Source organism: Haemaphysalis longicornis, unplaced genomic scaffold (genome assembly GCF_048455015.1).
Source record: "Haemaphysalis longicornis isolate Haplotype H1 unplaced genomic scaffold, Haemaphysalis longicornis Haplotype H1 scaffold_8, whole genome shotgun sequence".
NCBI lineage: Eukaryota > Metazoa > Arthropoda > Arachnida > Ixodida > Ixodidae > Haemaphysalis > Haemaphysalis longicornis.
This window is the reverse complement of record NW_027526445.1, coordinates 68354822-68381349: the sequence shown is the minus strand read 5'-3', so window position 1 is coordinate 68381349 and position 26528 is coordinate 68354822. Positions and strand designations below refer to the sequence as shown.

The window sequence follows — 26528 nt, the reverse complement described above, 5'->3', positions numbered from 1 at the left end:
ATTTACTACGTGAACACTTTACATATATGGGCTTCAAGCCACCCTTGACTCAAGGGAATGTCCCAAAGAAAACACTTATGTATCATGAACTAACACCACCGCGTGTCTGATTCAATCCTCGGCAAAACACAGATAAGAGAACAAATCACGGGGGTTTCAACAAGGGTTTCTTCACGGGGCTGTGCCACTTACACTGACACGACAACTGCTTTGCCTGGACTGTAATCAATCACTTACAGCAATAAGATACCATCCTACTCAATACTACAAACACACTCAATGTGGCAAGTCACATACATATAATGCCACTACCGGTAGCTCCGGGGGCACGACCAACGCAGAACTACACGAGGTTGTCAGGAATATGAAGACGGGTTCGGCACCGGGGCCGAATGGGCTACCGACAGAGGTTTTTAAAAAGTGTTGGATAGAGATAGGCGACACACTGGTCCAGGTAATCAATAACATCTTAGTGACTAAGAAGGTACCGGCATCATTCAAGCAAGGGCGTTCCCCCATCGTCACCTTACAAGAGATCTATTGTGTCCAGCACATGGGAGGCAAGAATTACCAAGTAACAGTGAATTCACGACAAGCCGTTACAACGCTCATGCAGTTAAGAACATCCGACTAGGAAACCAAGTCGTGCCCCTGATCCCCGTTGGCCCACCAAAAACCAGTGTATCCTGTTTGTTCCTGCCTTCAAGCGTAACAGACGAGACCCTCATTCGAGCTCTCCTGCCCCACGGAAGCGTCACCGAAATTCGTCACGGCACCTTCAAAGGCCAGCCGACCGTCCTTACTGGTGTACGCAACATAACCATTAGGATGAAAGACGAGAACCCAGTGCCCAACTACCTTCGTGTCGGAGGCCACCGTGTGGTCTTCGACTACCCGGGTATTAAGCGAGTGTGCCGCCGGTGCAGGGAGGAGAGGCACATTAGCGCGGACTGTACTGCAGTCCTGTGCGAGAGATGCGGTATATATGGACATCAAACGCCCTGCGAACTGCCTTTCCGGCGCTGTGGGCAGGCGCATGCCACTACGAGCTGCGACACACCACGGCTCTACAGCTCGGTAGCAGGCGGATCACAGGCTACGCACGCTTCGTCCGAGACGGCAGACATCAGTCACAACGAGTTTCCCCCCCTACACGAAGACCAACTGACGAAGACGGGACCGAGTGATGCTAAAGGTGACTCTCCCAGCGCGCCCTCGCAGCAGCCCACGGCCAACAACGACAGCATCTCAGTCCCAGCTGTAGGTGCTGCCAACAGTCAAAACAAGCCCCTCGAGGCATCACCTCAGCCCGAAAAAGAAAAAGACAAACAGTCAGATACCACGGAACCCAAGGAAGTAACCAACCCAAGAGCAGACGGAAAGGCTCCCAACTCACCCGAGTGGCCTCACTGGGAGGAAGTCGATAAAGAACTCCACCTTAGTGAAGACTCAGATATGGAAGCAACGGCAACCTGCGAAACAAAGCGAACACGGTCAAGCGACGACACGTTGGCAGAAGCAACAAAGAAGAAGAAAAAGGCACAGAGGTCCCCGAGGAAGAGCTCGCCTCATCATGGAGTTAAAGTGTAGGCAAACTGAACAAGCGGTGTGTGGTGTGTGCAGTGCCGACTGTTTGGGTGCGGGAGTATTGTGCGCGTGTGCGTGGAGTGCTGTGGCTTCACCAAGGAGGCCCACCACATGTACGGACCAAAGTCAGAACTTCAGCCGCCAGCAAAGAGAGCCTGAACTGGTGCGGTGTTACGGGAACCTGACAAACTCAACCGTGATAGTGCCCTCGGACTCACTACCTCCCGCACCGCTGCGAACTAAAGACCCCAGCCGGAAGCGACAGCACGTGAGCCAGCGCCTTCCCCTGTTATTTTACGTAACAAAGTGTATCTTAGAACAGAGCCTACTTGAGCAGATCATATGGGGTGCCCCCCCGGATGAGACTCTTTTTTGTGCATTGTCGATTGTCAGAGTACCCGTGAGTGGTGTTGTATCCGAGTTTCACTGGGATTGTTGGGGATTGAACCGAGTGTCATGTACACATGCTAGCTGGGTATGTCTGTTGGTGCCCCTTACACTGACACGACAACTTCTTTGCCTGGACTGTAATCAATCACTTACAGCAATAAGATACCATCCTACTCAATACTCCACCTTAGTGAAGACTCAGATATGGAAGCAACGGCAACCAGCGAAACAAAGCGAACACGGTCAAGCGACGACACGTTGGCAGAAGCAACAAAGAAGAAGAAAAAGGCACAGAGGTCCCCGAGGAAGAGCTCGCCTCATCATGGAGTTAAAGCGTAGGCAAACTGAACAAGCGGTGTGTGGTGTGTGCAGTGCCGACTGTTTGGGTGCGGGAGTATTGTGCGCGTGTGCGTGGAGGTTGCATTTTTCACTAAACGAAAAAGTGTATCTTATCAAGTGTATACTAGTTCCAAAGTTCTTGTACGCTGCCCGGATGATGCCTCCGCAGGGCCAGACGACACAGAGACTCACAAGGGCAGTCTTTGGGTTTTTCTGGGAGGATGGTACGGAAAGACTAGCTAGGGATGCAGTTAGATTTCCGAGCCGTCTGGGGGGCATAGATATCCCGTGTTTAGAGACAATGGGGAAGCTCCTGGCGTTGAGAACACTGTTAAGCATCATGGAAGACGTGGATGCCCCTGAGCGGGTGTTAGCGTTGTACTTCCTCGGCCCGTCGAGGCGGCTGCTGGCCCCGCACTACACATTTGATATTAGCCAAAAGGCCGAGAAGCGATAGCGTTATTAACTTTCTAATTAGTCTCCGACGCGCAACACAACACGAGCAAAACGGTGGCCACAAGGCGAGCCCAAACATTGGCAGCCGGCACTCTCCCCGCGGCGGCCTTCGCCACGTGTCGAGCTTCACCGCAGGGCACGCGGTCACTCGTTTGTATGTTCTCTGTACATTCAACGCGCAGGCGACCGCTAGCGATTAGCAAAAAAGCTTGTCGCAAGCAGAAATGCGCTCGCTCAACGAGTACAGTTACGCACGATTGCGGAAAGACGCGGCGCGTCCCAAGATACGGCAGCGAGCCGCACCACGCATTTCTCGCTAGTAAACACACGGCAAAAGCAAAAAAAGAAACAGAAAAACACACCATACATAAATAATGATCACACACCACCATAGTACAAAGCAAACACTTACGCACATGCAAACGCAGAGATTGGGACGCGGGCAAACCACTAAGTGAAAACAGGCTCGCAGCGCGACAGCTGCTTATGTAGACGAGCGGCCTGCAGTGTCGCCGGGTGTTAGCACTCGCGTTGCAAGGAAACGACGATGGAAGATGTAGACGAGTGGCCTGCATTGTCGCCGGGTGTTAGCAGTCACGTTGCAACGAAACGACGATCGCAGACGCGGCTCGAACAACTCGGTCGCGGCGGAAGCAAAAGTGCACAGTCAGGGAGCGCGTTTCTTCTAGTTGCATGGCGCGATTGGGGCAGCCGTTGCAGAGATCCGACTTACGCGTCCGCCAACACACTGCGGGGGAACGATTGGCGAGGGCTGGACGCCGAAGGACGGCTGCAGAGCGGTGCGCTTCACCCTGTCGCCATCTGCCGGAGGCGCGGCACAACTCTTTTCGGCGCTTTGAAAATGCCTCGCGCGCCACTTGTACACATGACGGGTGCGCGCACCACTGCTTGTGCAGAGGAGAGCGACTTCAATGCCAAAATCAACGAAACAATTATGCAGTTAACTCCTCCAGCATTTGCGTTTCTTGCTTGGTCTGTGGAACGCGCGAGCGCTGGCGGGTACGTGTTTGCGTATCGAGAACATGAGACGCAGCGCACGTCCCCTGAGACGGTAGCACTGCAATGTCTTCTTGGCTCAGTGTTGTGTTTACTTTGCGCGCTGCTAGGAGGCTTCAGAGTACGCGCGCACGCTTTCCTCGGTGCCTAGCTGACCCTGATTGCAATAAAAAAAAAAACAAAAAAAACACGAAAAACACTGAGAGACACGGCGGGACGTAGCATAGTTACATTACATTAGCGGGTGTAGCCAGCGGCAAGCAGATTTTCTTGATCACGATAAAGTTGAGCTGAAAGCGCTTCGTTTACAGTGTAAAACTTAAAATGAAGGGCGGCGTAAACGAAGCGATTAACTCGGGCAGTTGTGCAAGCATTGGCGCTTCCCAGCCGAAAAAAACCATTGGCCGACCAATTGGACCTATTGGAAACCCAATGGGTCCAAATGGTCACCTAATGGGTCCAATTGGAAGGCCAATGGGTCCAACTTGACCTATTGGAGTGATTCCCATTGGGCCCATGCTCCAATAGTTTGGCCATTTGGCAAACCTATTGGCAAACCAATTGGGTGGCTGCTTCCTGTTGGCCCAATTGGACCCATTGGCTTGACCTATTGGAGTGATTCCCATTGGGCCCATGCTCCAATAGGTTGGCCATTTGGCAAATCAATTGGGTGGCTGCTTCCTGTTGGCCCAATTGGACCCATTAACTGCAAAAAGATGACCCAATGGGAAAGTTCAGTCAGGTTGTATCTAATTAATTTAACTCATTTTATCTGATATGTATATGTTAGTTTACCGGCCCAGAGAAGTTCTGCGGTGGTAGCAGTCTGTAACTGCTTTCACTACATAAATTGTATGGGCAAATGAAAGCTAGAGCTGCAATTGGGCAATACCAATTAAAAGACCAAAGAAATGCACTACTGTGACCTCATCTGGAAAATCAATATCAGTGACTGCACTGCACACATGTGCTCCCTGATCAAAACCCATTAAATATCAGTTCTAGTATTGCGATCCCATTGGAACCATATCTTGTATTGAGCCATTAAGTGGTGAGCTTCTTGAATTGAAGACACTCAACTATCAAAACTAAAGCTTATTTCCTAGGATATTTTGTGATAACCTCTCGGTTACTGTCAGGGATGTGTGCAAGAAATTTATAAAAGCAAAAAAGCTTATTAATAATCAGTTTATTCATTTTTACATCAATTATTTACATATGATTACAATACAGAACTATTTACAAATGCATGATTATTTACAAATGTTCCCAATGAACCACACACAACATTGCAATTAGTGCACAAATATGTTTGAACTACTCCTGCAACAAAATTCAGAAAGAAGGAAAAGCTCTAGGGCACTGTACATACACTTTAAATGATACAACCTCATGTAAACCATATCACTATAGACCCAGGGTACACTTTCTACATAGCCAATGCAAAACAAACAGGATAAGTTGGTGTAAGAATTGCACATACCCACAATGAAACAGAGTATATAAACCATCTATAGATTCCTTGATTAAAACACAATTTAAAATTACATATGAAAAAAGAAACCATTTCACAAGCTCTCTACAATGACCACAGCAAATATAAGTGGTGGAAGAGAACCACAACGTTTTGTAGTGAACTAATGACCTGTGTAATGCAATGTGCATTGTATGAAATTACAGCAACATAGTGAAAAAAACAAATGTTTTCTACATAGTATGAAATTACAGCAACACACTGTGGGGGTTCACTAAATGACTAGAAAGGAAACATATCAGCCCAACGGACTATGGAAAGAAGAATGCTAGGAGTCACGCTGAGGGACAAGGAAACTGCTGTGTGGATAAAAGGGACATTAAAGGGTAAACGCAAGTTTGCCTGCTTCGATAAATTACCGTGCAGAGAATCTAAAAATACCATTTTCACAACCGGCAGATGTTAAATAAGGCTGAAAATGCCAAAAACGTGAAAACAGGCGACGAAGCCCCGCACACTTTTGGGTACTACGGTTCGTGACGTCACAAAAGTTGAGAACGGCGAGAGCTTGCTGGAGGAGCATCTATAAAAGTGTTTTTCTTCGAATAAACTGTTGTGAAGTTTTTGAGCACGTGAAATAAACGCACCTTAAATGAGCTCAACGTATCTAAAAAATGCATACTACAGCTTTTATATGCTGCTCTTTGCAACGCAACAGATACGTCACGAAAACATGAAAGGAAAGCGGGGGAGGGAAAATGCCAGATTTGTTGGCTTATTTCTCAGCAAGTAACACATCGTTGCTCATCGAACAAAAGCCAAGAGAGCTACGCAACGTATGATCTTTCAGTAAAAACAAAACTTCATTTAGCCTTTAGTGTCCCTTCAAACACACTTATGTGGAAGACGTTCTAGCTGAAATTAAGTAAGGAAAATGGACATGGGCAGGTCATGTCATGCGCATGGACAACCCGTTTGACAGAGTAGTGGCTCCCAATAGATTGTAAATGCAAGAGAGGCCTGCCAAGGATTCAATGGAGGGATGCACTACGGAAATTTCACAAAAAATGGATTCGGCCAGCACTTCAGAGATGTGGCTGAAGACTTTTGGGAGAGGGTTTCATCCTGAAGTGGACACAACCACACGCATGATAACAGCAGAAGACCCCTCGATTGCCTACTGCTTTAGTTCAATGACACCTTAGCACACTACTTTTATAGAAGGATGGCAGCATGTAAATCAAAATTATGAGTCGCACCACTACCCACTGCGGTGGCTCAGTGGCTATGGCGTTGCGCTGCTGAGCACAAGGTCACAAGATCGATTCCCGGCCGCGGCGGCCACTTTTCTGATGAAGGCGAAGAGCAAAAACACTCTCGTGCTCCAAGATTTCTGCGCACGTTAAAGGTCCCCAGGTGGTTAAAATTAATCCGGAGCCCTCCACTACGGTGTGCCTCTTAGCCCATGTGTAGCTTTGGCATGTTCAACACCAAAATTTTAATTGAACTGTGCCAGTTAAAGGGTGTAAGAACTAGGAATTGGACACACGAACTTGCTGTTCAATTCCATGAAAATGCCAAGAGTGTGAACAGAAGACAACAGCACTACCTCCATGTAATTACAAATGTAAACTACTTGCAGCACGTGCTTCATTTCAACAGAAGGAAACCTCAGCTTTCTACATTTCAGTCGATGTACAAGCAAAAAACCGGAGCCATTGTTTAGGACAATGTTTTCGACAACAGCAAATGTGCCATCGACAAGCTGCACAACAGAGCTGTTGTTTCTCTTGCCCTGGGCATAGACTCTCTTGGTGATTATGCTACCATTAAAGCAGATACGGTTGAATTCAGTACAACTTCCCGACACAAGCTCCACATTTCTGACAGTACAGTCAGGAGCCATGAACGGGCTGCCCCTGCCCAAGAAATGCACCCCCTCAGAAGTGGAAATGGCCTTTTTGGTTAACGTCTTAGTTAGTGATGCACAGTACTCGAGGGCATTTTGGTTCGTGCTAAGCTCAGCACACTGTTCCACAACAGTGTCTATTTGCAGCATCCGGCCTATCTGACTAGCAATGCCATTGGAAGCTTTCACGGCTGCCTTCAGGGTGCCATTACCCGCCTCGAAAGGAAATGCTGAGTGCGCCCACAGTGGACCCCAATGGCGCACGCTTTTGCCGAGATGGAGCAGCTGGTGCATGTTGTACGTCATGCACTCAGGTCCATACAGCACTTCAGCATTGCCATGGAAGTCCAAAAGGAGGCCCTCTGCAACAGCAAGGTCAGTGAATGACACCCTGGGCTCCAGCATAATATGCAGAGCCTCCACCAGACAGGCCCAGTGCTGCAAATACTGCCGATCCAAAATGCCATCCAGTACTGGCAAGCTGTAAAAAAGCAGCCAATTTTCACACTCTTTTGCTTTCCAAAAGCGCTTCTCCTTGGTGGGCCTTGGGGCTCTCCTTACATCTTTTGGTGGTGAAACAGCCATTAACCTGCTATCAATGGCCTGCTGGCTACGCCCGACATAGAACGTCTTTCCGGCTGATTCAAGCCACAACTCTAAAAACTGGCGCACCACTCCCAACAGCACACAATGCATATAGTCCGGAACAAAGCTCCACACTATATGAAATTGTGGCATGTTGATCAGTGGAGAGACGGCAATTACACCATTAAACGGCTTAGGCTTATCTTGCATGGCTGCCTTCTCCATGTCTTCTACCATCTGCTTCTCGCTCCTCTCAACAGCATTTTGTTCAACGGGGTACTTTACCACCTTACCCCCTAGTGTGTCACCTGGGTGCAAGCACCAGTTACACCCATAGTACGCGTTAAACTGTTTCATGCCCTGCATGGGTGCTCTTGCAACTGAGTCTACGGCACAGCAAATGCAAAATCCCCTGAAGAGTTTCTCTTTCCCCTTGTGGTGAAGCAGAAATCCCTCGTCTGCCAGAGAATGCATCGTCTCGACAAGTGGTGCTTGGAAGATGCCCATATGGGGCTTTTCCTTCCCGAACCAGAGACCAGCCAAAACAAGCTTCCTCATTCTTTCGGGTACGGGAAGTTCATTCACGACAAGCTGGATTGGCCAAATAGATGTGCGACTCGATCTGAAAACGGGGGTGCCATCTGTGTTCCACGAAAAGCTTATCCTGTGGCCGGCTTTTCTTGTTGCAGTCACGAAGTCTCGGTACATGCTCCCATCCTTCATGTCGCTCAAAGTGCCATTGAACTCGAGGGGCTCTGTCAAATCCAGAAACTCACAGCCCTTGAGGAGCTTCTGAAGTTGTGAGGGAATATCAAAAAGCACAAAAAAAGGTGCATCGCAAAGTGGAGACGATCCACACACCCTCTTACATTCAGGACACTGCAGTGATACTCCTGGTCCACCCTCACCAACGTAAATCATGCACTCAGGGCAAAAGAAATGAAATGTCATCTGGGTCCCTTGGCAACCTAACAACTTATTAACAAAATATTTAGAACGGGGAAGAACAGGACTATCGAAAAATGAGTTGATCATGTCCACAAGGCTTGCTAGGCCTGTGAATGACAAATTCATCCGCAGAGCGTACTTCAGAACCATGAGTAGGATGTCTCCTTTCAAAACCACCAGCTTCCTAGACAGGACCTCTTTAAAAAGACCAGCAATCTCAGGGTGATGTGTTGTACCACTGCCCGGCTGGTTGGGATCAGGCTCCTGCACAAAGACAACAGTGATGAGGCATTATTTTCAAGGCTATGATGACAAACAACAAACTGTACGACCATGTAAGAAAAAAAAAATCCCAAGTGTAAATACCAGTTTATTGGTGTACAGACAGGTGGAAATAGTTGAACGGGGCATACAAAAAGATGGCAGAACTGCTGCTGCCAGAAATGTGGCTATTTATGACGCTATATTGACTGCACCAGCTCCTAGCATTATAAATTAATACTTCCACCCTTCAACTAAGCTTGTACACCGGAGAGTGATACTCCAGCCAGTGTGCAACTGTAGCTAATTAAGATTTAATATTCACAGCATGGAAGGTTGATTGATTGTGGGGTTTAACGCGCCGACGCAACGAAGGTGATGAGGCATGCCGTAGTGGAGGGCTCATCACCTGGGGATCTTTAACGTGCAACGAAATGTCGAACACACGAGCATTTTTGCTTTTCGCCTCCATCATAAAAGTGGCTACCGCAGCTGGGTTTCGATCCCATGAACTTGTGCTTAGCAGAGCAATGCCGTAGCCACTGAGCCACCATGACGGGTTCACAGCATAGAAGGGCTTACCGAGGTGTCACTTCTCTCATCATCACTGGAGCTGCTGCAGGCACTGCATGAGAAGCTGTAGTCCGAGTACTCGTAATCCCCTTCAAAGTCCTGTGACAAATATAACAACGCACGTGTGTGAAGCCCAAAAACCCTTCAGATATGGCACAAAAAAAAAAGGGCATAAAAATTCTCCTACGGCAATACACATTCTACATTGTTTTTATACAGAACTGATTTTACAAACGAATCTTCTAAAAATAGGTTTATTTTAAGGCTTTTCGAACTTTAAGCATTATTTATACTACTTGAGGTAGCCGCTATAATTTATGCACAGCTGCCTCTCATACGTACACGTCGACCTCAGTACCCCGCTTGCAGAATAGGAAAAAAATTAAAAATCACCCAAACTGAGTACGTACATTCGGTTCTGCATCCGACGTACCACCGGCCACGGTCGACAAGTCCGCTGATGTAGGCGGCTCGCAGTTGGGTTCGCATGAACTCTCGGCGTCCTACGAACGGCAAGAACCATGACACACCATACCATTTTGCTGCACTTTTTAGTTCAGGTAGTTAAATCATTAAATGCATATAAAGCTTACGCTTGTCTCAATCTCCGCCGCAAGATTGTCTGCTAGGGCACCGTCCGAGCCCACGTTTCGTTGGTCCGAGTCGTCCGAGTCGCATTCGTATTGTTCCTGCGCACATGTATACAAGCGAATTAAGTCATGCAGCAAAAACTACACGGCCATTCACGAATGAAACTGTGAAAGGAAATGAACACGACTTACCACGTCGCTCGCATCCTCACGGTGTTCGCGGCCTGCCACGGCACCATCCGAGCCCACGTTTAGTTGGTCCGTGTCGACCGAGTCGCATTCGTATTGTTCCTGCACATGTATACGTGCGAATTAAGTCAATGTAGCTGAAACTACACGGCCATTCACGAATGAAACTGTGCAAGAAAATGAACAGGACTTACCACGTCGCTCGCATCCTCATGGTGTTCGCGGCCTGCCAGGGCACCGTCCGAGCCCACGTTTAGTTGGTCCGTGTCATCCGAGTCGCATTCGTACTGTTCCTGCACATGTATACGTGCGAATTAAGGCAATGTAGCTGAAACTACACGGCCATTCACGAATGAAACTGTGCAAGAAAATGAACAGGACTTACCACGTCGCTCGCATCCTCACGGTGTTCGCGGCCTGCCAGGGCACCGTCCGAGCCCACGTTTAGTTGGTCCGTGTCGTCCGAGTCGCATTCGTATTGTTCCTGCACATGTATACGTGCGAATTAAGTCAATGTAGCTGAAACTACACGGCCATTCACGAATGAAACTGTGCAAGAAAATGAACAGGACTTACCACGTCGCTCGCATCCTCATGGCGTTCGCGGCGGGCCTGTGAATCAAGAGTCGACCTCGGAATTTTGAATTCCGCGCCAGGGTTGAGGTAATTTTTGTACGTGCCTCGCTTTCTGCGCTTTTTTGGGCTACCCATTTCTGAGCACGAACAGCTTCGCCAACCGAAGGTTCTAATGCCACGCTTGACTCAACTCATAAGCCGAACTTTTTCTTTCCACGTCCGGCTGGGCACAGGGCTGGGCTAGCCTAGCGGTTGCGGCGTGATCCCATGCGTGATCCTGGCGTTGCTTGCGTTGCCTTTCCTTGGAGGCGCTGCTAGTAAGTAGACGCAGTAGACGTGTATTCACTTCAACCCACGAAAAAAGGACGCATATTTAATAAAAGCTACTTATTAAATACTTCTATATATAAATATATAAAGCATTTTTGTTTTGCTTTACACACGTTTAAAACAAATATGTGCTGTACTACCGTCACGCCGTTGATGCCTTGTCGGCCTTAACTCATGGTCGGATGCTTGATTGTGAGGCTGTGAGGCCGTCTTTGTCGTTGTGTGCAGCTTCACGTGCAGAAATGATAACCCACGCGTACGTCCGATATGTGGACGATCGGACGTGTGCCGTAGTCAGTATTACTGACATAAAAGATTTTGCCCCCAAAGATACAGAAGATTTTCCAGTGACTCCGCTCCTGGTGAGCTGGACAGATGAAAACGGCGCGACAGACTTCTACCGTGCAAGAGTGCTGCTTTTAGCAGGTAAGTCTTGCACATAGACCTGCCTGCTGAAGTATAATGACATTATTTCGATGGAAAAGCTGGTGACGTATAAGTTCATGATTCCGTGCCTGCATGCATGCTCGGCTGGCACCCAGTTACGCGCGCAAGTAGCCGACTAGCAGCACGTGCACGTCACTGTGCATGTTTTACATTATTTATCACGCGAAAAATTCTGCCCCGCCAGCTGTACAGCATATCTTGGCCCCTGCCCATGCTTATATGAAAAAAAAAAAATTGCACCGCATCACGGATCAACACTAGGCTGTCTCGCGAACGCTGTGCAGTCGATCGCGCGCTTGTTTAATAGAAATTAAGTCTCTAGGAATTATGCATAAGAATAAAATTTTTTTTTGCGATGTGTTTGTGTTTTTCCCAGATGACCGCCGCGAACGCTAACGTGCAAAATTTACTGGTACCCTCACTTGTAAAACAAATTTATGGGTGTGGCTATTTCGCTTGTTGTCCATCTGCATCGAGTGGAATGGTTCATGATTTGTGTTAATGCTTGTCAATGTATACCGAAACATTTCGGCACCTGCCCCGTTCCAACATCTCTTATCAGAACACTTGCTGAAACCTATAATGGTTTGTGTGTATGCACAATTTTCTTTGCTGTACGTATATTGACCTTATGTGCATGCATTCACTAATACATGCACCTGCATCTGCCACTTTTAGAGTCTGAGGAACACCTAAAAAAAAACTGCAAGGAGAAAAGCGCCTCCGCGTAAAAAGAAGTTATGCATATGATGAGGACACAGATGACGAGGATGTTGTGGAGGAGGTAAGTAGCTTTAAAATAGCAATATCATAACTGTTTGACTAACACCTGTGCATTTGCTTTGTAGCCGCCAAAAGGCAAGCGGGAGACCCGGAAGGCGGAAATCTTGAACATCATTAAAAGAAAAAAAAGCGCCCTGGCCAACGATGCGGACGAGCCTGTACGGAAGAAACTACGGGCTGCAGAAGACACTATTGCAGAGCTAGAAAGAAAGCTGGAAAAAAAGAAGAAGAGATTGCCGAACTTGCAGCATTGAACAAGGGCCTGCAACGGGCTGTGATTGCCAGGTTTGGGAGCCGCAGGAGTGCAGGTATCACCTTTTTTTTTTACTTCAGAAGAAAACGCTGGCCAAGTTTACATGTGGAAGTTGGAATATGTGCTAGTATGATTGCTCATATGGAAAGCCTCTATATGGATAGTTTATATGAGAAATTTCCCCTGAAATTATGTTGTGGCTGACATGGAAATTCATTTTTCTGCATTGGCTAACAGGAAAATTTATTTGTAGCAACTCCTGCATACAGAAAAAATAATTTTTGGTTCTTGCGGGCTTCATTTTCTTTTTATTTCTATTTTATACCCCTGTTACACGGGCACTTTCAATCGCGATTGAAGTGAATTGCGATCTAATTTTCCAGCGCGCTTGACGCATCGGCGCTGCTACTTGGCACGTCTCAATCCTGAGTGAGAAGTTGCTTCAGTTGCTCTCGCGTACGCCAGAGGCCGCCAAAAATGTATTTCGTGGCTGCCGCCTGGTAACTTTACGCAGTCGTAGGTTTGCGTAACTATATAAATCTGATCGCGCATTTACTTGGGTAAAGTTATTTGATACAATTTGTGGCGTTAAAGTTGTCACCTTCTGTGCCATTGCTCAGTGGGGACGAGAGTATCACCAGTTTCCTCTGATCGCGCTCGAGAATCTCAATCGTGCTTTGGGAACAGGGATTGAGTTCGAGCTGGATCGAAATCTATTGCCATTGAAACTGCCGTGTAGCAGCACCCGATCCGGATTGAGCCCGGTCGGATCGACTCAATTGTGATTCAAAGTGCCCGTGTGACAGGGGTATCATTTTTTTTTTCAGATGGAAGGCTAGAAGAGAAAGAGCGCCCCCCTCGGTCCCCCACTGAGCCCTGCCAGCCTGCCAGCGCAGCTACAGGGCCATTTCCACCTGCCCTTGTCCGTCCCTCTACCTCCACCTGCCCTGTCCTCAACCTGCCCTCTCCTCTGCCTGCCCGTCCCTCTACCTCGGCTTGCACTTCCCTCCACATGCCTTCCCCTCCCCCTGCCCACCCATCCACCTCAGCCTGCCCTCCATTCAACCCTCCTTCCACCTCCAGCTGCCCTTCCCTCCCTCGGCCTTTGCCTCCCTCTGCCCTTCCGTCACAAGCTCCTCCACAGCCTGCTGTTCTATCAAGGAGCAGTGGGAATGTGCAACATGACCCTGGTGTGCCCATGGAAGACCTGGTGAGTTGGAGATTGAGGGATTAGAATTTCAGAGTTGGTATTGGTTATCGCTAAACTTTTTAATTGCGTGTTGTCATCACAATTTGAGTGGTTTGATTGATTGATGAATTTGGTTTGTGACAGGACTATAGGTTGCTGGTGTGGGAAGAGGCGGATAGGGGAGGGGATGGGCAACCGGTTACTAAATCACACATGCCAGACTGATGGCAACACTGAACTGGGCTAGTGTGACTGGGTGCTGAGGGTGCACAAGTGTGCCCCTACGCACAGCTTCAATATCAGAATGTGGAAAAACACTATTTTATAGCTTAGCAGATCAAGAGTTTGGCAGTGCAGAAAGGGATACTGCATGTTGGCTTTGCAAACTGGAGTGTCAAAATTCGCATAGCTTATACGGGGAGGTGCAGTGGTGTTTCCCTAGGCTCCTATGTGCACTGGCATTCAGGTCACCCTAATATCATCCTTCTGTTTTAGGGCCCTCAATTCTTTGCAGGGTTTAAACTGAGGCTGTACATATGTCCGAAGGCCTGGTGTTTAAATGACCTCCCCACTCCACATAAGTGCTTTTTTTAATTTTAAAAAAATTTTTTTTGCAGCACTGCAATATGCAGCATTCTACCAAAGTTTTTCAATTGGTGTGAAAAAAAATTATTAAATTTCACATCTCCCGACCCCCCTTCCCCTTGTTCTAAAAATGTCCACGCTTCGAAAATTTCTCGGGAGCCATGTAAGCCACACAACTAACAAGTTTAGTTCCAGGAAACAAGGTGGAGGGATGGGGAACGAAATGTATGGGGCTCAACTTGCAAAGGGTTGGAGCTGGCAAAAGCATCTTAAGAGGATTTTATGTAATGCTGTAGGTATAGAACAGGTGAAATAAAGATGAGCTTATATTAGTAAAAATTTGGGAAGCACAGCCACCTTTGTGAATCGCGGTTGTCTTGTGTAGTGTCAACCACCATAAATTTTTTTCATGATCAGTGTAGCTTGCGAGGCCTTCATTTGAACGCATGCTGTGCACGTGTTGTGTGTGTTCAGCGGCAAGTTTTTTGCATTTGTTTGTGAATTTAACTTGTCTTGATTTTCGTGCAGACTGACATGTTCTTGTGGTTTGTTATACTCCTTTTAGGTTGACATAGGGCAGGGTGTCAAAATTCGGCGGGAAGTGTGGACCCGTATCGAAAGGCAGCCGAAAGACTCCCTCTACGTGAAGGAGCTTCTGGTGGCGATCTGGGAGCCATCAACTTTGTTAAACCGGTCTCTTTTTGGTAAGGGGCTGTTTGTGGTGTTCATTTTGTCACCTTGATCTGAACATTATCACTTCACTTTTTTAGGCAAACACAGCCCTCGCTTCCCAGGTCGCCCCAGGAAAGACGCACTCACTCCAAAAAAGGTGGAAGTGTTGCGCGGTAAGTGCACTGACAAGAATTATAACTTCTCTGACAGCTTGTGAAATGCTACACTGCTTGCTCCCGATAGTATAGTCATCCCGCATGGTACGAGCTTCATTTGTAGCCAGGCCTTCATCCAGCAGTAAACCTAAATAGGCAGATTATGGTGATTTTCACAGGGCCTAAGTTTCTCAGAAAAAGCCGGTTTCCTCTTTCTTGCACAGGTTACCAAATGTTTGAGGTTTAACTTTGTAGGACCATTGAACTTAACTTTGCTATAATTTTCAATGCTTGCAGCTATTACACTTCATAAAGCTTTTGTTAAAGGTCAGCTAAACGAACATTTTGCCTTTTTTTACGTGCAGTAGATACCACTACGTCAACTGGCAAATGAGTGGTAGGCCTGTGAGATGACTTAATTGGTGCGAATTAAAATAGTTTAAAATAGCTCCAAAGTTTTTAAAAATAAAAGTATGAAAATTAAATAACCTCAAAGACCGAACCAACCTCGGTATTCTGCAGGAAAGATAACCCTCTTAGTGACTTCTCCTAAACTAAAGTGTGCCAAAAATGTGAAAGGCAGAGAGGATATGGGAAAAAAGAAAGTCCTAAAGAGAGGAAATCGTAAACTGCTGTCAGCCTTTAACGAGCGTTGCTGTTGGATTGGTTTTTATAAAAAAAGAAAGTCACTTAACGGTATTTCGTGTTACAGTGATCGTGTAAAAACGTGACAGTGTTACAGTTGCAAGTTGCAGAAAAGAGTAACTAGTGACCGATAACGCATTACTATTAACTGGTTGCCACCGCAGTGGCTCAGTGGCTATGGCATTGCAGTACTGAGCAGCCGCGGCGGCCGCTTTTCTGATGGAGGCAGAAAGCAAAAACGCCTGTGTGTTCGAGTTTTAGGTGCGCGTTAAAGATCCCCAGGCGGTCGAAATTAATCAGGAGCCCTCCACTACGGCGCGCCTCATCGCCTGCATTGCTGCAGCGCGTTCAACCCCACAAAGGATGAAGTGCCCAAGACTGCTTCTAAGTCGCTTCAGTCTTGCCATTATGGCCACTGTTCTCAGTTTCAGCTTCAAAATTGATGATATTTGTGGGCGGCTTGTGGTATGCGTGCACATAATTCAGCTTTCATATTTTGTATCTTTGAGTTTTTTTAGGCACAGTATAGATGAAAATAGTTTCAGAGGTCAAAGTTTTTCTGCAGTTGACTGTCAATTCTAATTTACAGCCAAACAAGAGACTTGTGTCTGTTTGGGTGAACTTTTGTGCGCAAATGAATATGCATTGCAAGTTGCAACAAAAGGTATATGCTATACTCAAATTTTACAACCATACTAGCAGTGTGCACTGTGAAATGCTGCATTACTGCAGTCACATTTTGCGAAGAATATGTTTAAAAGGAAACATCCTTGTTTGCTATCTAATTGTGACTTACTTTATCTCTGTAAAATGCAGACTGCTATATGGAGCGCCTCAAGAGAAAGGGAACTCTCCCGGGGAGTGAGTTGTTCGACCTGGCGGTGAAAAACGTCAACAAATACATCATTGAGAAGCTTGCCGACAACGAGAAGATGGCAAAAAGGTATGCTGAATGGGCTATCGAGATTAATTTTGTGGAAAAATTCATGATGAGCACAAAAGAGAGACCACAATGAAAAGTGGGACATTGCTAGTTTTTATGGAACCTTCACAAGCTTTGTGGACTGCCATTTCTCTTGAGCTGTATTTTTAAAGAGACACTAAAGGGTAAAAACAAGTTGACTTGCATCAATAGATTACAGTGCTGAGAATCTAAACACGCCATTCTCGCAACCGGCAGGTGTTGAATAAGGCAGAAAATGCCAGAAACAGGAAAACAGGCGACAATGCCCCAACATTTTCGGGTACTATGGCTTGTGATGTCACATAAGTTGAGAACGGCAAGAGCTGATTGGAGAAGCATCTGTAAATGTGCTTTTCTTCGAATAAACTGTTCTGAAGTTGTTGAGCTCGTGAAATAAGCGCCACTCAAAACCTTAAATGAGCTCAACGTATCTAAAAAATGCATACTACAGCTTTTATATGCTGCTCTTTGTTACGCAACAACTACATCACAAAAAAATGAAAGGGAAGCGGGGGAGGGAAAATGCCAGATTTGTTTGCTTATTTCTCAGTGACTAATGCATTGTTGCTCGTCAAACAAAAGCCAAGAGAGCTGCGAAACGTCTGAGCTTTCAGTAAAAACAAAGATTTATTCATCCTTTACTGTCTCTTTAGGGAGGCCCTGTGGAAAATAAAGTCGCGCGACATCTGTAGAAAACATCGCGATTGACTGCAATATAATTTTTATGTATGGCAAGTGCCAACAGTCAAGAAATGAGAAATGGTTTGGCACAGTGAGCATTTAAATGCACTTTGGGTAGCCTGTTTACCCCTTGCTTAGCATACCTAGCAATAATCTCTAAAGCAGCAGGAAACGGTTTTTGCTGGTTGTTTGACAACTTCTAACAAACTTTTTTTTACTATTCTTACATCGCACAGGGAAGCTGGCAGCAGGGGAGAACTGCCACGTGACCATGAAGATGGTGACGGGACAGGACAGCCGACTCATTGCGAGGATGATTAGGCCGGGCAATTGGCTTATTCATCGGAGGAGTACTAGTCTAGAAAATAAAATGTTCATTGTGCAGTAAGTTTGCTGTCATTTTTCAGGGTTCAACGAAAAAGGCACTGCACACGCACAGACCTAGCCAAAGGGTTGGAATGCTACATTTGGTTGGCAGCCAAGTGGAGGTAACGAAGGGCTATTTGAAGCCATGAAAAGGAAGGACCCATTGGGTGACCCATTGGGTGACCCATTAGGGGACCCATTGGGTGACCTATTGGGATCCAATAGGTCGGCCAATGGGTCGGCCAATTGGTCGGCCAATGGGTTGGCCAATAGGTCGGCCAATGGGTTGGCCAATTGGTCGGCCAATGGGTGCCTAAAACACCATTGGCCGGCCAATTGGGAGACCATTTGGCTGACCAATTGGCTGGCCATTTGGTTGGCCAATTGGTTGGCCAATGGTTTTTTTCGGCTGGGTTTCTGCATGACCTGTAAACCCCGCGCGCGCGTTGGACCTCCCCCCCCCCTTGTGTGCGTTTGTGTGTGCGTGTTTGTGTGTGAGAGAGAGAGAGACATCGTTTTCGCGTATAGGACTTAGCACAGCATTTTGTCAAGACACGACTGCGGCCGTCGTGTAGTGTTTACTGAGGTTTCTTTTGGTACTTTGCGCGCTGCTAGGAGGCTCCAGAATACACGCACACACTTGTTTTGGACGCCACTGTACTGTTCTGTTTATTGGCTCGAAAAAAAAGAGAATGGCACTTCAAAAACACCGCGGCACACGAAAGTAGCAGCAGAACATTACATTACAGTGCGGATAGGCTGCAGAAACCTACTGCCTATCATGCAAGAAACTTGAACTCAGCGCTTGAAGAAGACATGAAATCCAATGCATAGCGTTCAATGCATTTCCCTAAAGTGCTCGTTTTCTCATTTTGGGTTTGTTTACAGGCCCCCCGAAGGGGGTCTCGGGCCGAACCCGGCATCAGTGCAACGCTGGGACAACCCGCGGCGCCGGAGGAGCAAGCCCCTTCACGACGCCAAGTGGCAAAAATTAGTTTAATATCTTGAGTCCAAATAGGACTCGTATCAGATATTAAGCTGATAAGAACAGATACTGAAAGGACAACTTTATTTACTAGGTGAACACTTTACATATATGGGCTTCAAGCCACCCTTGACTCAAGGGAATGTCCCAAAGAAAACACTTATGTATCATGAACTAACACCACCGCGTGTCTGATTCAATCCTCGGCAAAACACAGATAAGAGAACAAATCACGGGGGTTTCAACAAGGGTTTCTTCACGGGGCTGTGCCACTTACACTGACACGACAACTGCTTTGCCTGGACTGTAATCAATCACTTACAGCAATAAGATACCATCCTACTCAATACTACAAACACACTCAATGTGGCAAGTCACATACATATAATGCCACTACCGGTAGCTCCGGGGGCACGACCAACGCAGAACTACACGAGGTTGTCAGGAATATGAAGACGGGTTCGGCACCGGGGCCGGATGGGCTACCGACCGAGGTTTTTAAAAAGTGTTGGATAGAGATAGGCGACACACTGGTCCAGGTAATCAATAACATCTTAGTGACTAAGAAGGTACCGGCATCATTCAAGCAAGGGCGTTCCCCCATCGTCACCTTACAAGAGATCTATTGTGTCCAGCACATGGGAGGCAAGAATTACCAAGTAACAGTGAATTCACGACAAGCCGTTACAACGCTCATGCAGTTAAGAACATCCGACTAGGAAACCAAGTCGTGCCCCTGATCCCCGTTGGCCCACCAAAAACCAGTGTATCCTGCTTGTTCCTGCCTTCAAGCGTAACAGACGAGACCCTCATTCGAGCTCTCCTGCCCCACGGAAGCGTCACCGAAATTCGTCACGGCACCTTCAAAGGCCAGCCGACCGTCCTTACTGGTGTACGCAACATAACCATTAGGATGAAAGACGAGAACCCAGTGCCCAACTACCTTCGTGTCGGAGGCCACCGTGTGGTCTTCGACTACCCGGGTATTAAGCGAGTGTGCCGCCGGTGCAGGGAGGAGAGGCACATTAGCGCGGACTGTACTGCAGTCCTGTGCGAGAGATGCGGTATATATGGACATCAAACGCCCTGCGAACTGCCTTTCCGGCGCTGTGGGCAGGCGCATGCCACTACGAGCTGCGACACACCACGGCTCTACAGCTCGGTAGCAGGCGGATCACAGGCTACGCACGCTTCGTCCGAGACGGCAGACATCAGTCACAACGAGTTTCCCCCCCTACACGAAGACCAACTGACGAAGACGGGACCGAGTGATGCTAAAGGTGACTCTCCCAGCGCGCCCTCGCAGCAGCCCACGGCCAACAACGACAGCATCTCAGTCCCAGCTGTAGGTGCTGCCAACAGTCAAAACAAGCCCCTCGAGGCATCACCTCAGCCCGAAAAAGAAAAAGACAAACAGTCAGATACCACGGAACCCAAGGAAGTAACCAACCCAAGAGCAGACGGAAAGGCTCCCAACTCACCCGAGTGGCCTCACTGGGAGGAAGTCGATAAAGAACTCCACCTTAGTGAAGACTCAGATATGGAAGCAACGGCAACCTGCGAAACAAAGCGAACACGGTCAAGCGACGACACGTTGGCAGAAGCAACAAAGAAGAAGAAAAAGGCACAGAGGTCCCCGAGGAAGAGCTCGCCTCATCATGGAGTTAAAGTGTAGGCAAACTGAACAAGCGGTGTGTGGTGTGTGCAGTGCCGACTGTTTGGGTGCGGGAGTATTGTGCGCGTGTGCGTGGAGTGCTGTGGCTTCACCGAGGAGGCCCACCACATGTACGGACCAAAGTCAGAACTTCAGCCGCCAGCAAAGAGAGCCTGAACTGGTGCGGTGTTACGGGAACCTGACAAACTCAACCGTGATAGTGCCCTCGGACTCACTACCTCCCGCACCGCTGCGAACTAAAGACCCCAGCCGGAAGCGACAGCACGTGAGCTAGCGCCTTCCCCTGTTATTTTACGTAACAAAGTGTATCTTAGAACAGAGCCTACTTGAGCAGATCATATGGGGTGCCCCCCCGGATGAGACTCCTTTTTGTGCATTGTCGATTGTCAGAGTACCCGTGAGTGGTGTTGTATCCGAGTTTCACTGGGATTGTTGGGGATTGAACCGAGTGTCATGTACACATGCTAGCTGGGTATGTCTGTTGGTGCCCCTTACACTGACACGACAACTTCTTTGCCTGGACTGTAATCAATCACTTACAGCAATAAGATACCATCCTACTCAATACTCCACCTTAGTGAAGACTCAGATATGGAAGCAACGGCAACCAGCGAAACAAAGCGAACACGGTCAAGCGACGACACGTTGGCAGAAGCAACAAAGAAGAAGAAAAAGGCACAGAGGTCCCCGAGGAAGAGCTCGCCTCATCATGGAGTTAAAGCGTAGGCAAACTGAACAAGCGGTGTGTGGTGTGTGCAGTGCCGACTGTTTGGGTGCGGGAGTATTGTGCGCGTGTGCGTGGAGGTTGCATTTTTCACTAAACAAAAAAGTGTATCTTATCAAGTGTATACTAGTTCCAAAGTTCTTGTACGCTGCCCGGATGATGCCTCCGCAGGGCCAGACGACACAGAGACTCACAAGGGCAGTCTTTGGGTTTTTCTGGGAGGATGGTACGGAAAGACTAGCTAGGGATGCAGTTAGATTTCCGAGCCGTCTGGGGGGCATAGATATCCCGTGTTTAGAGACAATGGGGAAGCTCCTGGCGTTGCGAACACTGTTAAGCATCATGGAAGACGTGGATGCCCCTGAGCGGGTGTTAGCGTTGTACTTCCTCGGCCCGTCGAGGCGGCTGCTGGCCCCGCACTACACATTTGATATTAGCCAAAAGGCCGAGAAGCGATAGCGTTATTAACTTTCTAATTAGTCTCCGACGCGCAACACAACACGAGCAAAACGGTGGCCACAAGGCGAGCCCAAACATTGGCAGCCGGCACTCGCCCCGCGGCGGCCTTCGCCACGTGTCGAGCTTCACCGCAGGGCACGCGGTCACTCGTTTGTATGTTCTCTGTACATTCAACGCGCAGGCGACCGCTAGCGATTAGCAAAAAAGCTTCTCGCAAGCAGAAATGCGCTCGCTCAACGAGTACAGTTACGCACGATTGCGGAAAGACGCGGCGCGTCCCAAGATACGGCAGCGAGCCGCACCACGCATTTCTCGCTAGTAAACACACGGCAAAAGCAAAAAAAGAAACAGAAAAACACACCATACATAAATAATGATCACACACCACCATAGTACAAAGCAAACACTTACGCACATGCAAACGCAGAGATTGGGACGCGGGCAAACCACTAAGTGAAAACAGGCTCGCAGCGCGACAGCTGCTTATGTAGACGAGCGGCCTGCAGTGTCGCCGGGTGTTAGCACTCGCGTTGCAAGGAAACGACGATGGAAGATGTAGACGAGTGGCCTGCATTGTCGCCGGGTGTTAGCAGTCGCGTTGCAACGAAACGACGATGGCAGACGCGGCTCGAACAACTCGGTCGCGGCGGAAGCAAAAGTGCACAGTCAGGGAGCGCGTTTCTTCTAGTTGCATGGCGCGATTGGGGCAGCCGTTGCAGAGATCCGACTTACGCGTCCGCCAACACACTGCGGGGGAACGATTGGCGAGGGCTGGACGCCGAAGGACGGCTGCAGAGCGGTGCGCTTCACCCTGTCGCCATCTGCCGGAGGCGCGGCACAACTCTTTTCGGCGCTTTGAAAATGCCTCGCGCGCCACTTGTACACATGACGGGTGCGCGCACCACTGCTTGTGCAGAGGAGAGCGACTTCAATGCCAAAATCAACGAAACAATTATGCAGTTAACTCCTCCGGCATTTGCGTTTCTTCCTTGGTCTGTGGAACGCGCGAGCGCTGGCGGGTACGTGTTTGCGTATCGAGAACATGAGACGCAGCGCACGTCCCCTGAGACGGTAGCACTGCAATGTCTTCTTGGCTCAGTTTTGTGTTTACTTTGCGCGCTGCTAGGAGGCTTCAGAGTACGCGCGCACGCTTTCCTCGGTGCCTAGCTGACCCTGATTGCAATGAAAAAAAAAACAAAAAAAACACGAAAACACTGCAGAGACACGGCGGGACGTAGCATAGTTACATTACATTAGCGGGTGTAGCCAGCGGCAAGCAGATTTTCTTGATCACGGTAAAGTTGAGCTGAAAGCGCTTCGTTTACAGTGTAAACCTTAAAATGAAGGGCGGCGTAAACGAAGCGACTAACTCGGGCAGTTGTGCAAGCATTGGCGCTTTCTGCATGATCTGTAAACCCCGCGCGCGCGTTGGACCTCCCCCCCCCCCTTGTGTGCGTTTGTGTGTGTGTGTGTTTGTGAGAGAGAGAGAGAGACATCGTTTTCGCGTATAGGACTTAGCACAGCATTTTATCAAGACACAACTGCGGCCGTCGTGTAGTGTTTACTGAGGTTTCTTTTGGTACTTTGCGCGCTGCTAGGAGGCTCCAGAATACACGCACACACTTGTTTTGGACGCCACTGTACTGTTCTGTTTATTGGCTCGAAAAAAAAGAGAATGGCACTTCAAAAACACCGCGGCACACGAAAGTAGCAGCAGAACATAACATTACAGTGCGGATAGGCTGCAGAAACCTACTGCCTATCATGCAAGAAACTTGAACTCAGCGCTTGAAGAAGACATGAAATCCAATGCATAGCGTTCAATGCATTTCCCTAAAGTGCTCGTTTTCTCATTTTGGGTTTGTTTACAGGCCCCCCGAAGGGGGTCTCGGGCCGAACCCGGCATCAGTGCAACGCTGGGACAACCCGCGGCGCCGGAGGAGCAAGCCCCTTCACGACGCCAAGTGGCAAAAATTAGTTTAATATCTTGAGTCCAAATAGGACTCGTATCAGATATTAAGCTGATAAGAACAGATACTGAAAGGACAACTTTATTTACTACGTGAACACTTTACATATATGGGCTTCAAGCCACCCTTGACTCAAGGGTCTGTCCCAAAGAAAACACTTATGTATTATGAACTAACACCACCGCGTGTCTGATTCAATCCTCCGCAAAACACAGATAAAAGAACAAATCACGGGGGTTTCAACAAGGGTTTCTTCACGGGGCTGTGCCACTTACACTGACACGACAACTGCTTTGCCTGGACTGTAATCAATCACTTACAGCAATAAGATACCATCCTACTCAATACTACAAACACACTCAATGTGGCAAGTCACATACTTATAATGCCACTACCGGTAGCTCCGGGGGCACGACCAACGCAGAACTACACGAGGTTGTCAGGAATATGAAGACGGGTTCGGCACCGGGGCCGGATGGGCTACCGACAGAGGTTTTTAAAAAGTGTTGGATAGAGATAGGCGACACACTGGTCCAGGTAATCAATAACATCTTAGTGACTAAGAAGGTACCGGCATCATTCAAGCAAGGGCGTTCCCCCATCGTCACCTTACAAGAGATCTATTGTGTCCAGCACATGGGAGGCAAGAATTACCAAGTAACAGTGAATTCACGACAAGCCGTTACAACGCTCATGCAGTTAAGAACATCCGACTAGGAAACCAAGTCGTGCCCCTGATCCCCGTTGGCCCACCAAAAACCAGTGTATCCTGCTTGTTCCTGCCTTCAAGCGTAACAGACGAGACCCTCATTCGAGCTCTCCTGTCCCACGGAAGCGTCACCGAAATTCGTCACGGCACCTTCAAAGGCCAGCCGAGCGTCCTTACTGGTGTACGCAACATAACCATTAGGATGAAAGACGAGAACCCAGTGCCCAACTACCTTCGTGTCGGAGGCCACCGTGTGGTCTTCGACTACCCGGGTATTAAGCGAGTGTGCCGCCGGTGCAGGGAGGAGAGGCACATTAGCGCGGACTGTACTGCAGTCCTGTGCGAGAGATGCGGTATATATGGACATCAAACGCCCTGCGAACTGCCTTTCCGGCGCTGTGGGCAGGCGCATGCCACTACGAGCTGCGACACACCACGGCTCTACAGCTCGGTAGCAGGCGGATCACAGGCTACGCACGCTTCGTCCGAGACGGCAGACATCAGTCACAACGAGTTTCCCCCCCTACACGAAGACCAACTGACGAAGACGGGACCGAGTGATGCTAAAGGTGACTCTCCCAGCGCGCCCTCGCAGCAGCCCACGGCCAACAACGACAGCATCTCAGTCCCAGCTGTAGGTGCTGCCAACAGTCAAAACAAGCCCCTCGAGGCATCACCTCAGCCCGAAAAAGAAAAAGACAAACAGTCAGATACCACGGAACCCAAGGAAGTAACCAACCCAAGAGCAGACGGAAAGGCTCCCAACTCACCCGAGTGGCCTCACTGGGAGGGAGTCGATAAAGAACTCCACCTTAGTGAAGACTCAGATATGGAAGCAACGGCAACCTGCGAAACAAAGCGAACACGGTCAAGCGACGACACGTTGGCAGAAGCAACAAAGAAGAAGAAAAAGGCACAGAGGTCCCCGAGGAAGAGCTCGCCTCATCATGGAGTTAAAGTGTAGGCAAACTGAACAAGCGGTGTGTGGTGTGTGCAGTGCCGACTGTTTGGGTGCGGGAGTATTGTGCGCGTGTGCGTGGAGAGCTGTGGCTTCACCAAGGAGGCCCACCACATGTACGGACCAAAGTCAGAACTTCAGCCGCCAGCAAAGAGAGCCTGAACTGGTGCGGTGTTACGGGAACCTGACAAACTCAACCGTGATAGTGCCCTCGGACTCACTACCTCCCGCACCGCTGCGAACTAAAGACCCCAGCCGGAAGCGACAGCACGTGAGCCAGCGCCTTCCCCTGTTATTTTACGTAACAAAGTGTATCTTAGAACAGAGCCTACTTGAGCAGATCATATGGGGTGCCCCCCCGGATGAGACTCTTTTTTGTGCATTGTCGATTGTCAGAGTACCCGTGAGTGGTGTTGTATCCGAGTTTCACTGGGATTGTTGGGGATTGAACCGAGTGTCATGTACACATGCTAGCTGGGTATGTCTGTTGGTGCCCCTTACACTGACACGACAACTTCTTTGCCTGGACTGTAATCAATCACTTACAGCAATAAGATACCATCCTACTCAATACTCCACCTTAGTGAAGACTCAGATATGGAAGCAACGGCAACCAGCGAAACAAAGCGAACACGGTCAAGCGACGACACGTTGGCAGAAGCAACAAAGAAGAAGAAAAAGGCACAGAGGTCCCCGAGGAAGAGCTCGCCTCATCATGGAGTTAAAGCGTAGGCAAACTGAACAAGCGGTGTGTGGTGTGTGCAGTGCCGACTGTTTGGGTGCGGGAGTATTGTGCGCGTGTGCGTGGAGGTTGCATTTTTCACTAAACGAAAAAGTGTATCTTATCAAGTGTATACTAGTTCCAAAGTTCTTGTACGCTGCCCGGATGATGCCTCCGCAGGGCCAGACGACACAGAGACTCACAAGGGCAGTCTTTGGGTTTTTCTGGGAGGATGGTACGGAAAGACTAGCTAGGGATGCAGTTAGATTTCCGAGCCGTCTGGGGGGCATAGATATCCCGTGTTTAGAGACAATGGGGAAGCTCCTGGCGTTGAGAACACTGTTAAGCATCATGGAAGACGTG

General features: G+C 48.5%; 1 protein-coding gene, 1 long non-coding RNA gene and 2 pseudogenes across 2 annotated transcripts; 1 reads left to right on the top strand and 3 right to left on the bottom strand.

Moving 5' to 3' along the window:
* Window positions 1–4968: 4968 nt before the first annotated feature.
* LOC144148660 (uncharacterized) lies at window positions 4969–10042 on the bottom strand. Its single transcript, XR_013318014.1, has 3 exons — window positions 9950–10042; window positions 9549–9638; window positions 4969–8969 (listed from the first exon to the last, which is right to left on the bottom strand). It is a non-coding gene; the product is annotated as an uncharacterized LOC144148660 (long non-coding RNA).
* A 1469-nt stretch (window positions 10043–11511) lies between these two features.
* Window positions 11512–17993, top strand: LOC144149147 (BEN domain-containing protein 5-like). Its single transcript, XM_077680687.1, has 8 exons — window positions 11512–11650; window positions 12350–12455; window positions 12520–12762; window positions 13535–13917; window positions 15047–15185; window positions 15252–15326; window positions 16770–16896; window positions 17835–17993. Exons 4-8 carry the CDS (start codon window positions 13720–13722, stop codon window positions 17917–17919), a joined length of 624 nt encoding a protein of 207 aa, XP_077536813.1. The 5' UTR covers window positions 11512–11650; window positions 12350–12455; window positions 12520–12762; window positions 13535–13719; the 3' UTR covers window positions 17920–17993.
* An 871-nt stretch (window positions 17994–18864) lies between these two features.
* On the bottom strand, window positions 18865–19034 carry LOC144150326 (U2 spliceosomal RNA; annotated as a pseudogene).
* Window positions 19035–23690: 4656 nt separating this feature from the next.
* On the bottom strand, window positions 23691–23860 carry LOC144150324 (U2 spliceosomal RNA; annotated as a pseudogene).
* Window positions 23861–26528: the final 2668 nt, after the last annotated feature.

Excerpts from the sequence above, each read along its gene's own strand:
- LOC144149147 (XM_077680687.1), top strand. The coding sequence starts at position 13,720 with ATGCCTTCCCCTCCCCCTGCCCACCCATCCACCTCAGCCTGCCCTCCA. Across the intron at positions 13,918-15,046 it reads GTGTGCCCATGGAAGACCTG|GTTGACATAGGGCAGGGTGT; the intron begins GTGAGTTGGAGA and ends TACTCCTTTTAG. Across the intron at positions 15,327-16,769 it reads AAAGGTGGAAGTGTTGCGCG|ACTGCTATATGGAGCGCCTC; the intron begins GTAAGTGCACTG and ends TGTAAAATGCAG.